This window comes from Chiloscyllium plagiosum, unplaced genomic scaffold (assembly GCF_037043375.1).
Source record: "Chiloscyllium plagiosum isolate Xiang-an unplaced genomic scaffold, Cpla_swu_hap1 HiC_scaffold_1, whole genome shotgun sequence".
Lineage (NCBI taxonomy): Eukaryota > Metazoa > Chordata > Chondrichthyes > Orectolobiformes > Hemiscylliidae > Chiloscyllium > Chiloscyllium plagiosum.
The window spans coordinates 141,829,080-141,843,511 of record NW_028270139.1 but is presented as its reverse complement, the minus strand read 5'-3'; the positions used below and the strand labels follow the sequence as shown (position 1 = coordinate 141,843,511).

At 41.7% G+C, this 14,432-nt stretch overlaps 1 protein-coding gene and 1 non-coding gene across 2 annotated transcripts in view; both read right to left on the bottom strand.

The window, feature by feature from the left end:
- Window positions 1-14,432, bottom strand: part of ptcd3 (pentatricopeptide repeat domain 3) — a 59,831-nt gene that overhangs the window by 28,296 nt on the left and 17,103 nt on the right. Inside the window, exons 10-14 of the mRNA XM_043705739.2 lie at window positions 12,233-12,320; window positions 12,091-12,151; window positions 5,217-5,299; window positions 3,220-3,364; window positions 1,276-1,326 (exon numbers count right to left, since the gene is read on the bottom strand). Of these exons, the coding sequence (XP_043561674.2) occupies window positions 1,276-1,326; window positions 3,220-3,364; window positions 5,217-5,299; window positions 12,091-12,151; window positions 12,233-12,320 (428 nt within the window). The remainder of the gene's footprint in view (window positions 1-1,275; window positions 1,327-3,219; window positions 3,365-5,216; window positions 5,300-12,090; window positions 12,152-12,232; window positions 12,321-14,432) is intronic.
- On the bottom strand, window positions 1,571-1,708 carry LOC122556068 (small nucleolar RNA SNORD94). The gene has a single exon (XR_006313455.1). It is a non-coding gene; the product is annotated as a small nucleolar RNA SNORD94 (small nucleolar RNA).

Below are 14,432 nucleotides of genomic sequence, written 5' to 3'. Positions count from 1 at the left end.
ACCACCACATCATAATGGTAGTGAACTATACACAGTATTTCAAATAAGGCCTAAAATTCTATGCAGCTGTAACAACTCAGCAATTTTTATACTCTATGCCCTCACCGATGAAGGCAAGCATGCCAAACACCTTCTTCACCATCTTATCCACCTGGGTTTCCATTTTCAGGGAACTCTGGATCTGGTCATGGAGATGAACCAGAATCTTAAATTCTGAAAAGGTTTTGCATACAAAGGTTATTTCCTCTTCCAGCGAAGAGATCAACTAAAGGCCAATGACCTAAGACAGCTCCCAAGATTGAGAAGAAACTTCTTTTAGGGAATTAAAATTATGAGAATTAGGTTTTTATTGTCACTTGTACTGAAGTACAGGAGTACAGTGAAAAATGTACTAAGTTGCTATTCTCCAGTGCCATCATAGATACAAAGGTAACTTAGTTAGGTATAAAAGTAGAAAATAAAGTTAGAAGTTTCGGATTACAGTTCTTCTTAAGTACTTAGCCTTGGTCCTGGATCCGGTTTCCCCCACCCTGACATTGAGACCATCTCAGCGCAAGTTCCCTCACTGCGCTGCCATTGCAGAACCATATTGCCATTCGTCAGCGCCATCTTGCCTCTACTGACAACAACGCAATGTGTCTGCGCAGAGCTGATGTTAGCAATGCAGCCACCACTGAAGCTGCTACGTGCTTTCCCCAGAACATAAGTAAGGTTAAAGTAAAAAGAAAGCAGAGAAAGAAGTAAAAGTAAAAGCAGACTGATCCACACTGGGCTTCGACGCATTGCCACAGATGCCATCTGAGGACATGAAGTAGAAAAGTAAAAGAAATTACAAAAAAAGAAAAGAACATCTTGAATGTAATGAGCATGTACGGTACCTGCTACCACAGCGTGAGACAAAGTGAATAGTATAGATGCGAGGCAGGTTTGAGGGGCAAGGGAATAGAGTAACAATGATAGATTTGAATGAGGCAAGATGGGAAGAGGTTTGTGGAGCATTATTAATGTTGACATGAATTGATTAGGCTGAATGGCCTGTTTGTATACAAATTCCACTTCCAGGTACCCATGTACCACGAAGATAGCCATGAAGTAAGTATACTGCAGACAATCCAGGAGACAAACTTCTCTTTTAGACCAAAAAAAAGGGTGGAACCTCCAGTTGAAAATTGTGATACTAGAAACTGCACCAAAAAAAACTTTCATCCAGCTTATCTCTATCTTTTTCAATTCCGCAGGAATTTCAAGTTTTAGATTATACTTGTATTTACTTACCTGGTTTATAGAATATAGCAAGTAGATGATTGAAGGTAGCCAAACTTGGTTCTAAAATAAGGGAATTTTTAAAAAAAGAACTTTAAAACTCTTGTGCACTGGTATATGTTTAACATTTAGAAAATATCAGACCAGGTCTGAAGGCCCCCTCTCCCATATGCCAAAACCTTCACCTAAATTACAAACAGACAAACCAAGCCACCAGAACAGCTCATAGCAAGTTCAACAGTAATCATTAACAAATTTAGGGTGGCTTTTCTTTTAGTTTAAAATCACACTTAAAACTTGGAAAGCGCCAGCTCAGATCTAGGCGACTTTCTCGTGTAGATGCTTCCCAAACAGCTCACCACATGCAAACTGAGAGAGAAAGACCCACACTCAGCTCCCATTATTCAGCTGAGGTCCGTACCCCTGCGCCGATCATCATTGCTGGTAGCCTGATCTGCTTATTCCATAAACACACATCTCAAGTAAATGAAGAAAAGTTTACTGGCTACAAAAACGTACATGTTGACATATTAGATCATATTTTCCCCATCCTCAATTCCGACTTGAACCAATATTTATAATACAACTGTTTCTTTGTTCCTTTATTCTTTTATTAGGATGTGGTGGTGACTGTGAGGTCAGCATTTGTTACCCCTCCAACTGCCCATGAACAAGGCCATTTCAGGGGACAGCCTAGACTCAAGTTATGTTTAGAATAGAGTAGGACATGAATGAACTACTCGTATTTTTATGACAAATGATGATAGTCAGTAATGGTGGCTGTGAAACCAACACTCAATTCCAGACTTGGTCATTGAATTGAATTTAAAATCTCACCAAGGCATGCGCTGGAATTAAACCACAATGCCTCTTTTTCCTGCAATACAACTAAATATGTCTCCCAGTGGTGTTGCTTTAGTACTCAGTTGTATCTCTCCATTTGGATTGTGGGAAACCCACACAGACACAGGGAGAATTTGCAAACTCCACAGACAGTTGCCCGAGGCTAGAATCGAACCCAGGTCCCTAGGGCTGAGAGGCAGCAGTGCTGACTACTGAGTCACCATGCTGCCCCTACGTGTTGATTACCCTAATTGAGTGTACACCCTTGGAGACCGGAAATACTCCTAGTATCCAAAAAGGAAGTTCACAAATGAGCCAATGATTTTGTGATGCAGCTCAGTTCTTTGCACACATCATTCTGCTCTTGCATGTACTACAGTGCACTTGAAATGTGAACTGATCAAGTTTCTGCACTTCATTTTTCATTTCAGAGGTTTTTCCCGAGAAAGTCTTTCCCAGGATATCAGCTTTAGTGTTAACTTATAACTAAACAGCAGTAACAACGCAGCCTGACCCTGTTAACATCCACACCCACAACAGCAAGAAGCTGGGGTTCAAGCCGATTCTCCCTCTCTCTTTCTCTCTCCAGCCTCAGGGAAGTGCGGCTCTGCAATGCATTGGGGTGCAATGGTAGTTGAGATAAAGGTATAGACCAGGGATCTTTGAAATTTTTAATATCCGCATTATGGGTATTTGTGACAAGGCCAGCATTTATTGCTTAACTATAGTTGTGCTCAAGAAAGGAGCATTCATGTGGTGTACATAGACAATTTGACCCAGAAACAGTCAAGGAACAGTGTTATAGTTCTAAGTTGGGTGCATGATTTGAAGAGGAACCTGAAGATGACTTTTCCATGCATTTGCTGCTCTTATCCTTTGGAGTGCTGGAGGTTGTGGGTTTGGAAGGTGCTGTTAAAAGAGCCTTTATGTATTGTTGCCAAATAGTGAGGTCTGAGAATGTGACATTGTCACTGTGGAGAAATGAGCCTTTGGCTAATTGGTCACACAGCAAAGATTGTGTTTTCTTTTTGACAATTAAAGTAACATCAGCATAATGAATAAATATGATGTACAATTAGTAACTGGAATATAAAAATAGGAAAGTGGTCATACCTATATTTAGATATTTCATTTCATTAATTATTTGGATGGAAAGCCCTTTCGCGATTGAACCACACTTTCGGAGACTCTTCAATGCAGAATTAAAAGTTAACAAATTTGGCTGCACTTTTTGTTCAGCCATTTGCTTCAGTAGCTCCTGATTTCAAAAGAAATGAAAAAGTTAATGAACATAAATAAGAATCCAGGTGTCATAATAACTTAGGACTTGCAAGATTCTCAGGAGTAACAGAACCAAAACAAGGGTGATTGTAGATTCAACAGTGACATCTGAAAAGAAAAGAATTGCAGGTTGTGGGAAATGAATGAGAGAGTATGATTAATTTGGATAATACTTTCAAAGAATATTATTACAGATCAATAGACCTCTCTTATGCTTTTATGACAAGTTCTTGCTTGTGACGCCTTCATCCCAAAAGGAGTGAAAGTAAAAACTATGGACACAAAATTGGTTGAGTGATTGGAAACAGAGAAACAGAGTACTGGAATGGTTAATGAATGAAGGTGTGTAGTGGAGTTCCCCAGGAATCAGTACTCCTGTGTTTCCTGATGCATATTAATGATCTAGACCTTGGGGCTCAGGGGTCAATTTCCAAATTTGCAGCTAATACAAATCTTGGAAGCACTAAACTATGAAGAGAACAGTGCAGAACTCCAAAATGACAGTCAAGTTGAAGTAGGCAGATGGGTGGCAGATAAAGTTCGACATGGAAGTGTGAGGTGAGACATTTTAGTAGCAAGAACATGGAGAAACAATACATACAGGGAGTGCAATTCTTAAGGGTGTGTAAGAGAAGAGGAACCTGTGTATGTGCACAGATCAGAAGGCAGCAGACGAAATGGAGGGCTACTAATAAACCTGTCCTCAGCTTTATTAATGGGGCATAGATTACAAAAGCAAGTACTTTATAAACGTGTTCGATCTCAGATAGAACATACGGTACAATCTGGGTGTCACACTACACGAGTGATTTGAACTCACTGAAGAGAGTGCAGAAATGGTTTGCAAGATTGGTTCCTCAGATGAGAAATGTCATTTTGAGGATAGATTGGAAGATTGGGTTTATGGTCCTTGAACAGGAGATTTGATCGAAGTTTTCGAAATCTTGAGGTGGCTGTACAGGATCGAAAATAAAATGATACAGACTTAAAATAATTTGAAATGTCATGTGAGAAAAGACTTTGGCAAGTCAGAGCCAATTGAGGTGCTCAACAGGGAATTTTTTCCTATTCAAATAACCAGAGTGAAAAGGTATGGGGAATGGTGCTTTAAACTGTAAGCTAGCGATTAAGTGGTGTTTACAGCTTCTCTTATTTCCTAGGTTGCCTCTTAATTCTGGGGGCATCAGGGATTGGGAACTGAATCACTGGGGCTTCAGGCACTTTGGTATGAATCAGACACACTCCTTTGTTTCAATTTAGGAAATGTGGGCATCACTGGTTGGGCCAACATTTATTATACATCCCAATTGCCCACAAGGTGGCAGTAGTGAGCTGCCCTCTTCAACTACTAAAGTCTATCTGGCATAGGGTCATCCACAGTGCTGTTAGGGAGAGAGTTCGAGGATTTTGACCCAGTAACACTGAAGGAATGAGAATATACTTCTAAGTCAGGATGATGAGTGGCTCAGAGGAGAACTTGCAGGTGGTGGTATTCCCATGTATCTGCTGCCCTTGCCTTTCCAGACAGTTGAGAGTTTGGAAAATGCTGTTGGACCTCGGTGAATTTCTGCAATGCATCTTGTAGTTGATACACATTGCTGCTGCAGAGGACTGCTGGAGGGGGTGAATGTTTGTTGGTAGGGTGTAAATCAAATGGATTCTTTTCTCAGAGATGGCACTGAACTTGATTGGCAGGCTTTGGGGAGTCAGGTCACGTAGTTACTTGCTCTAGGATTGTTAGCCTTTGGACCGCTGAATCAGCCACAGTTTCAGTACATCAATAACATTCACCAGCCAAAGACAGATCAACAGTCTAGCTTTTTACTCACCACAATTAAATCCACTTTCTCATTGTACATCTCCTTTAATTCTGGCACTGCTGATATTAGTGCATTAAAAGTATGAACATCCGCTGTAAAATAGATTGCTTATTAATGGATAAATAAATACATACATACATACTTGTATTGATATAGTACCTTTAACATAATAAAATGTCCCAAGGGACCTCTCATCGGCATTGCTAAAATTTGTGACTGAACCACAAAAGGAGTTAGTAGGGCAGATGGCCAAAAGTGTTTTCAAGGGAATTCCAGAGATTCCAGTTCCAGCAGCCGAAGGCACTAGCGTTAGGCATGTGCCACAGATAGGAAGGGCTGATTGCACACAGGAAATGGTCTCTATGGTGCCATAAATATCAGAGTCTTAAATTGACCATGCAGTTCAAGAAGTGGGGCGGGCACAGCACAGCAAAATGGTCAGGAATATTGTGTGACTAGTGATTAAAAATAAGGAAGGGAGTGGTTCTGAAGGGATTTGGAATCAAAAATGAGAATCTAAAAATTGTTTCGACTGGCACTCAGTTTAGAGGAAATGGGTGAATGGAGCGGAGAGAGATTTAGGATGCAGGTAGTTTTGGTTGACCTTAAGTGCACATGCATTTGGTGGTTAAGGCATGGGGTTTGTTGTAAGGACAAGAAAATGACAATGGGCATTACAACGTTCAGCTGAAGACAACAAAGATTTGGCAAACAACCTGCTACTTTAGAGACAGCGGAGGTGATAAAGTTGTCAGTGGTTGGGCAGAGTTGGGTGCCCACAGTGTAATTATGAAAACAGATGTACTTTCCAATAAGACTATAGAGGGGCAGCATAGTGATGAGAAATAGGATTGAACTAAGCAGGGAATCGCATTGGGATGGGAATGGGCACGGGAACGGAGATAGCAATGTGGGAGCAAGAAGATAAGTTACTGTAGGCTAGGATTAGATACTCCTGTCTACAATGAGATTGGAACCAGGCTAGTCCAATCCCATCCAGGAGAAAGACAGTGTGAATGCAGTGGGAAACGTCACTGATTAACCATATCACTAACTGCCTGTGAATTGGAGGATGACATTTACTCAGTCAAGAATCTGACACGGCTCTTCATGAACCTGAAGAGATTGATTCTCAACTCTCAAACCTATGGGCATAAGTGTGGTTAGGCCACGCTTAAGAGCATTGCATTCAATTCTAGCTGCTACATTACAGGAAGGATGTAGAGGCTTTGGAGAGGGTGCAGAAGAGCTTTAGCAGGATGCTTTTGGGATTAGAGGGTATGAGCAATGTGGAGAGGCGAGAAAAACTCAGATTGTTTTGTCTGGAGCAGCAGAGGCTCAGGGGAGACTTGATAGAAGTCTATAAGATTATGAGATGCATAGATAGGGTTGACGGTCAGAATTTTTTTCCCCAGAGTTGAAATGTGTAATAGTCGGGGGCATGCAATGTACAATGAGAGGAGAAAGTTCCCAGGAGATGTGGGGGACACTTTTTTATAATATACAGAGTGGTAAGAGTCTGGAACACACTGCCAGGGGTGATGATGGAGGCAGATATGAGAAGAGGAGTTTAGGAAACTTTTAGGTAAGCATGTGAATATGCAAGAAATGAAGGGTATGGACCAAGGTCAGGCAGAAGGAATTAGTTTAATTTGGTATCATGTTTGGCACAACATCATGGGTCGAAGGACCCATTCCTGTGCTATACTGTTCTACATTCTATGAACACATGGGACAGGACATTCGATGAGACAGTGCATTCAGAAGTATATGGTTTGCTTTCTTTTCCTGCGTTTCCTGCCATTGGTCTTCATTTTTAGGGCATTGTGACTCAAATCTGGTGAGCTGGTTTCAAGAGACTCCCAAGGAATCTGGAGAATGCAGCAGAAGCAATGTTGCTGGAATTTGCTTGTGTAGCCGATACACAATCCAGGTGTCACTGCAGTACGTGACCGTGGTGATGAGAACTGCCCTACACACTAGGATTTCTGTTGACCTGCGTTGGTTTTTGTCAATAAACACTGGCTGCATATTTGTAGAAGATTGAGCTGATGCAGATGGTCTAGGATTGGATCTCCATGTCAACTGCGATCTTTTTTTTGAAAGAACAGACAGACAAGATATGGAAGTATTCAATACAGAGGAACCTCGATTATCCAGCATTCCATTATCCGAATATTGGATTATCCGGCAAGATTGCAAGATCCTGATGCTTGCAATACTCCCCTCTCGTGTCCTTTGTATAATCGAGGTTCCTCTGTGAATTTTAGAGTATCTTCTTCAACAATACATGGGTGGTGGAATATTTGGCTGATCGGGTCTGGCTTGATACAAGATTAATTTTGGCAAATTCAATACAAGCTGAGTTTCTTGTATTGAGAATTAGGGTGATTGAGCGTAGCTGAAATACCTGTTGCTGAATGAGCAACACTGGAGTACCTGCCAACTGTAGATCATGTAAGTCTATGGTGGTCAGTTCAGAGTTGACATAAACAATGGAGGTTAAAGAGTTTACCCCCAAGGTGGCACTTAATACTCACAGCAGAGGGCAGTTGACCTTTGATGGGGTGAATAAATGCTAAGTTGATCGCAAACAGTATCACATAGCCTTGCTCGAGACCATCCAGATTTTGAAGATGTCTCTTCCAAGTCTCCCAATCAACACAGTTGCAATATCATGAAGCAGCTGCAGGATTGTGAAATTTTTGGAGCACAGTCCAGAGGATTGTGGATGACCGATTCAAACGCTTGGATCAGGTCAACGAATACATTGACCTGCACAATGTCAAAAGCTGCAAACAGGTCAACAATGGTGGCTTACCTTTGTCAATCACACAAGAAGAAATAGGGGTCTCTGGCAAGAAGTTCTACATGGGAAAAAGGATAGGGACCTTACTACAGGGATTCAAACAAAGTTCTAGGAAAGATTTGGGATGTGACAGCATGTTTAAACAGGGAATTTGGAAATGGGTTGGTAGTTTGCAAGGACTAAGGGAGTTACAGGTTGGCATTTTGAGAATGGGGTGGTATGTGAATCATTAGGACAGTACCCAAGGAGAGCGAACCATTAATGACATTGGTTAACATGTGGACAAGGAGAAATTGGATATTTTAATGCCAATTGCAAGTGCAGGAGAAGTAGGTGCTTGGATAGGACATGAGGAGAAATAGAAGAGCAGCCAGAGGAAGTTTCAAAAATAAAGAAAAAGGGGTGAAGTTGGATGTTACAGGGTCGGCATCAAGGATAAGGGGTGCGTGTTTCCAGAGGACTGTCTGCTTGTCTGCCAGCCAGCCCTCACCAAGTGGCTGGTGAAGAATAAGGATTTTAAAGGATAAAAAGTAGCAGTGGAGCAGAGGGGACAGCCTGAGGTCTAGCAAAAGGTAATGCAAATTAAACTTCATTTCAACAGCATTCAAAGAAATATATCATTCTCAAGTCGCAACTTCTTTTCATTATTACTCACTCCTAACTTATTTTACCATGGGACACATATCAGAACTCAAACAGTTTTAATGAGTGCAGCCTCCCAAACTGTTCTACGTTAAATAAAAGCAGACATTTGTTCTATTATTTTCAACAATTCTACATTTGAGAGAAAGTGAGGGCTGCAGATGCTGGAGATCAGAGCTGAAAATGTGTTGCTGGAAAAGCGCAGCAGGTCAGGCAGCATCCAAGGAACAGGAGAATCGGGCTTATGCCCGAAACGTCGATTCTCCTGTTCCCTGGATGCTGCCTGACCTGCTGCGCTTTTCCAGCAACACATTTCCGGCTCTGATCTCCAGCATCTGCAGACCTCACTTTCTCCTCCACTGTATTCAGGCCTCCCAATATTCTGTAAGCTTCAGTGAGATCTCCTCATCCTCTAAACTCATCAAGGACAGATCTTTTGAGACAATGTCCACAACTGCTCCTCAGTTGACAAGGTCTGCTTCACTGGGACCATTTCTTATAAACCTTCTCTGGACACCCTCCAATGACAGCATTTCCTTCCTTAGGTATGGAGCCCAAAACCTCTTACTATATTCCCAAAAAGGTTTTTTTAAATACAGCCTCAGTAGTACATCTCTGCTCTTGTATTCTAGCCCTCTTAAAATAATTATTAACATTGCATGTACCTTCCTAACTGCCAACTGAATCTGCATGTTAACCTAAGACAGTCATGAGAATCCCTACAGTGCAGAAAGAGGCCATTCAGCCCGTTGAATTTGCACAAACCATCCTAATAGAATCCTATACAGACCCATCCTATCCCTATGGCTCTGCATTTACTGTGGCTAATCCACTTTGCCTACACATCTCTGGTCACTATAAGGTAATTTAGCATGGTAAATCCACCTAACCTGCACATCTTTGGACTGTGGTAGACAACGGGAGCACCCAAGAAAAACCCATGCTGACATGGGGAGAAAGTGTAAACTCCACTCAGACAGTCGCCGAAGGTTGGAATTGAACTGAGTCCCTGGTGCTGTGAGGCAGTACTAACCACAGTGCCACCACGCTGCCACGAGTCTTGAACCAGGATTCTCAAGTCCCTTTGTGCTTCAGATTTCAGAAATAGTCCACACCTCTATTCTTCCTAGCAAAGTGCATGACCTCACACATTTGCCCATTATATTCCATCTATCACTTCTTTACCCACACCTAGCCAGTCCAAGTTCTTCTGCTTCCTCAACACTACCTGTCCCTCCACTATCTTTGCATCATTTACAACCAGATCGTTAATGTATAATGTGACAAGTTGTGGTTCTAACACTGACATCTGCAGAACTCCAAGTCATTAGCTGCAATCCTGAAAAAGACCCCTTTACCTCCACTCTGTTTTCTGCCTGTCAGCCAATTCTCTACCCATGACAGCATGGTACTCCTGACATATATATAGATCAGATTAGATTAGAATACCTAGTGTGGAAACAGGCTCTTTGACTCAACCAGTCCACACCAACCCTCCAAACAGTAACCCACCCAGACCCATTTCCCTCTGACTAAAGCACCTAACACTATGGGCAATTTAACATGGCCAATTCATCTGACCTGAACATCTTTGGACTGCGGGAGGAAACTGAAGCACCCGGAGGAAACCCATGCAGACATGAGGAGAATGTGCAAACTCCACACAGTTGCCCTCGACTGGAATTAAACCTGGGACCTTATCGCTGTGAGGCAGCAGTGCTAATGCTGTGCCACCGTGCTGCCCTTATTAGCAGAGTCCTATGTTGTACCTTGTCAAAGATCTTCCAGAAATCCAAATAGATCGTATCCACTGGCTCTCCTTTGTCTAACTTGGTCATGACCTCAAAGAAAGGTATGGGTCAAACACAGGCAGGTGGGACTAATTTAGTTTGGCATTAAAGGTCAGCATGGACTGGTTGAACTGAAGGGCTTATTTCTATGCTCCATGACTCTATAATTTGAACAGATTTGTCAGACATGACATTCCCTTGACTCAGCTGTGTTACCTCAGTCCTAATTTACCACATACTTTCAAGTATTCTTGAGTCTCTTTCTCAATAATGGGCTCTAAAATCTTACCAACAAATGAGGTCATGCTAACCAGCCTATGTCGAAAAGGGTGACGCTGAAAAAGCACAGGAGGTCAGGCAGCATCCATGAAGTAGGAGAGTCCAGTCGATTCAACTCGGACACTGCCTGACCTGCTGTGCTTTTCCAGTGCCACCCTCTTCGACTCTGACTCTCTCGCACCTGCACTCCTCACATTCTCCTAAACAGTCTGTGGTTTCCTGTCTTCTGCCTCTCTCCTTTCTTAATCAAGGGTATTACATTAGCCATTTCCCAATTCTCTGGGACCCTCCTTAATTCGAGTGTTCTCTGAACGATCACTACCAACGCTTCGCTTTCCCTTTAGTATGTTTCTTCTTCCTTGGGATGAATTTCTGTTTGCCTGCTAAAATAATCCCAGAAATTTCTGCCATTGCTGTTTCATTGTTTCCCTTCCAATCAGCTTTGACCAGCTCCTCTCTCATGTCTTTGTAGTTACTTTTACTCAATTTTAATACTGGCACATCTGATTCAAGCTTTTTCCTCTCACTACATGGTGAATTCAACCATATTATGGTCACTGGCTGCTAGGGGTTCCTTCACCTTAAGCTCCTCAATCAAGTCTGCTTCAATACACATGACCAAATCCAGACTTACTACAAGATCCTCCAAAACAGAAAGCCCAAACATTCCACAAATTCCTTTTCTTGGGATCTATTACCAACCATGATGAAGTCCCTCATGATTATTGTAATAGTGCCTTTCTTACATGCTTTTCCATCTCCTATTTTCTGCCCCACATCCTGACTACCGGTAGGACATCTGTACATAACTTCCGGCAGGATCTTTTCCCTTTTATGGCTCAACTCTACCCATTATGATTTCCCACTTTATCGCTTCTCGCTATCCATTTAGTATCATTTTACTAACAAGGCAACCGTGTCCCATCTGCCTGTCCTTTCAATGAGATGTACACCCTTGGATATTTAGCCCTGAGCCCTTATCCTGTTGCAGCCACATCTGTGATACCCACAATATCATGCCCTTTAATTCCAGGGTGTGCTACAAGCTCACTTAACTTTGTTTTGTTTACTGTGTGCATTGAAATCTAACACGCTTAAGTCTTACTTCAACTGTCCTCCTCCTCCTAGTTGTCTGCTGTGTCTGAAGTTAAAGTGTCTGAGCCTTTCCATATTCTGACCCGTTACTTGTTGTGGAAACTTCAATAATTTCTACTGAATCCTTCCTGCTTTAACTGTTCCCATAATTTTCCATGAAATTTAACAGTATTCTGCCTACTCACACCTCTGTGAATAAGACCACATTGCAATACATTCAAAATTTAGGGAGTACTACAATCAGCAAAAGCAATTTTGCAGCTCATACCTGTCATTCGATTGTTCAACAAGTCTGTGTACAAGTTCATTGCCTTCGCACAAGCGCCATGCTAAACAAACAAAGCAGATGTTAACAATAGCTCAAACCAGATGGACGACATGTAAGTGAGCATGTTGATCACCAGTAATACCTTAATCATTCCTCGAATCATTGTACAGAAAGAATGTTTGTTTCGTTCAGGCATCAGGTTGAATATCCTCTCTGCATTATTGTTCTCCCTGAATGGAAGTGGAGACAAAGGTTCAGTTAGTTCTTTTTCTGAACATGTACACTTGTGGAAATTTAAATGCAATGACTGTACAATCAGCAAAACTGCACAAATATTTATTATGAACATTGTTATAATCAGAGGTAAAGGCCTTGATTGTATTGCATTAATGAGACTCTCAGCTATAATACTGCTGGCACTAACATGCATTTAGCACACAGTAATTTATTCCTTGCATCTCCACAGGGTGCTATTGCAGCTCTTGCTAATAGCTCAGTACTGAAAAAAATCAAGGATGAGACCTTGGGTAATTACTCAACTATTTCAATACAAAACGGACTAGAAAATATTGTAGTGTTGCGTTGAGGAGTTAGGGTGAAGTTTCCAGCTGGTGTCATAAATATTAACAAACAAACAATTCACTGGTTCTAAAAAAAACACCGACTTGCATTTTGAAAGAACACTGAAGACTTTTCATAAAACTGGTTTTGTAATTATTCCAAATTCTCTTATTTCTCTTCTTTATAATTCTCAATGTTATTTCACTTTCTGTGCAAGAAAGCAAAGTAATTCATGTTTCCAGTTTATCCTCAGTCTCAAATGAAGATACTCCAGCCTGATTGGTGGAACAGCCTCCCTGTTTCAGATGTGACAGTGTGGATCCCCTGTAGGGAGTACCACATGGATAGGTAACAAGATAGATACCTGGGAGAAAGTGAGGACTGCAGATGCTGGAGAGTCAGTGTTAAAAAAAAGGGTGGCGTTGGAAAAGCACAGCAGGTCAGGCAGCATCTGAGTCATCATCATTTCGGGCATAAGCCCCTCATCTGGATGTGGGGGGGGGGGGGGGGGGGAGGGCAATGAGAGATGAATGGGGTGAGAAGGTAGATGCAGGTGGGGGGGTAATTATGATAGGTCAGTGGAGAGGGTAAAGCAGTTAGGTGTGAACGAAGATGGACACAATTGACAGGTCAATAGAGGGGCAAAGCCCTTCCCTCACACCCCAAACAGCCTGCAAAACTTCTGTGGATGTTTGCAAACAAGGGGAATGATAAGAATCTTTCCTTTGCTGTTGAGTGTAAAATCAAGGCTAACACCTGTAATTTGTTAATGTGCACGATAAAATGAAGGATGAAACAGTGCATCACAAAACAGAAGCTGGGAATGCTGGAAACCCAAAATAAAAAAGGGAAATGAAAATTCTCTGCAGGCCTGGCAGTAATTGTGTAGAGAAAGAAACAGTTCACATTGAAGGTTTTATCAGAATTGATGAAAGTTAGGGATGCAATAGGTTTTGACTAAGGGATTGATGAGATGCTACTGTCTCATCCTTCTTTGCCCACTGCTCTAAGATATTGCTCCAACTGTCTTCCAGGACCCTATCCAAGTGACCTTGGAAAGCGTAGATATTAAATCAACGAGTAACAGATTTTTAAAACAGAAACCAAAAATTAATCGATTTAACACGACCTTTTGGGGAAGTAAATCCACCTGTACCAAGCGAGGTCCAGCTAACACAATTTCAGTCCCTGGTTTGTAGTCCACAACATTTTATAAAAAAAACCATACCTTTTCTTCACATTTCTCCATTGCTTTTAACATTCACACTGGAACGCAGATTACATAGTGGGCCAGTCATTAGTGACCACTTAGTACATTTGGACACCTTAACAGACGAATAAAAACTATGCTCACACAACTCCTGTCCTTCCTCTCTCCCCACACCTCAACCTACTTGCGTCTACTATATGATATTCGTCAAAAAATTCAAAAACAAATGAAAAGATAAAGCACTCAAAAGGAAACAAACAAAAAAATTTCATAAAATTTTGGCAAAAACTTCACGTTTTATCTTTGCCATCCAGATGAGAACACACATCAGCCAAGGACTCTGAGCATTTCTTTTCGTTTCAGATAATTCAATCCAGGCTGAGACCTTAAACTTGGCTTGGGAAGCTAACCTCTGCACCTTTACCAATCAAGTCACTGGCACCAGCTGTTACTCGTTTGCTCTTGTACTAGACACTGCTGGCTAAGACAGCTATAGCTTTGCCACTAAAAGAGGTTGCTAAAAGTGGAAAGCAAAAAGTTGAACAGCTGTGAAGACAGGTCTTGCAACAAT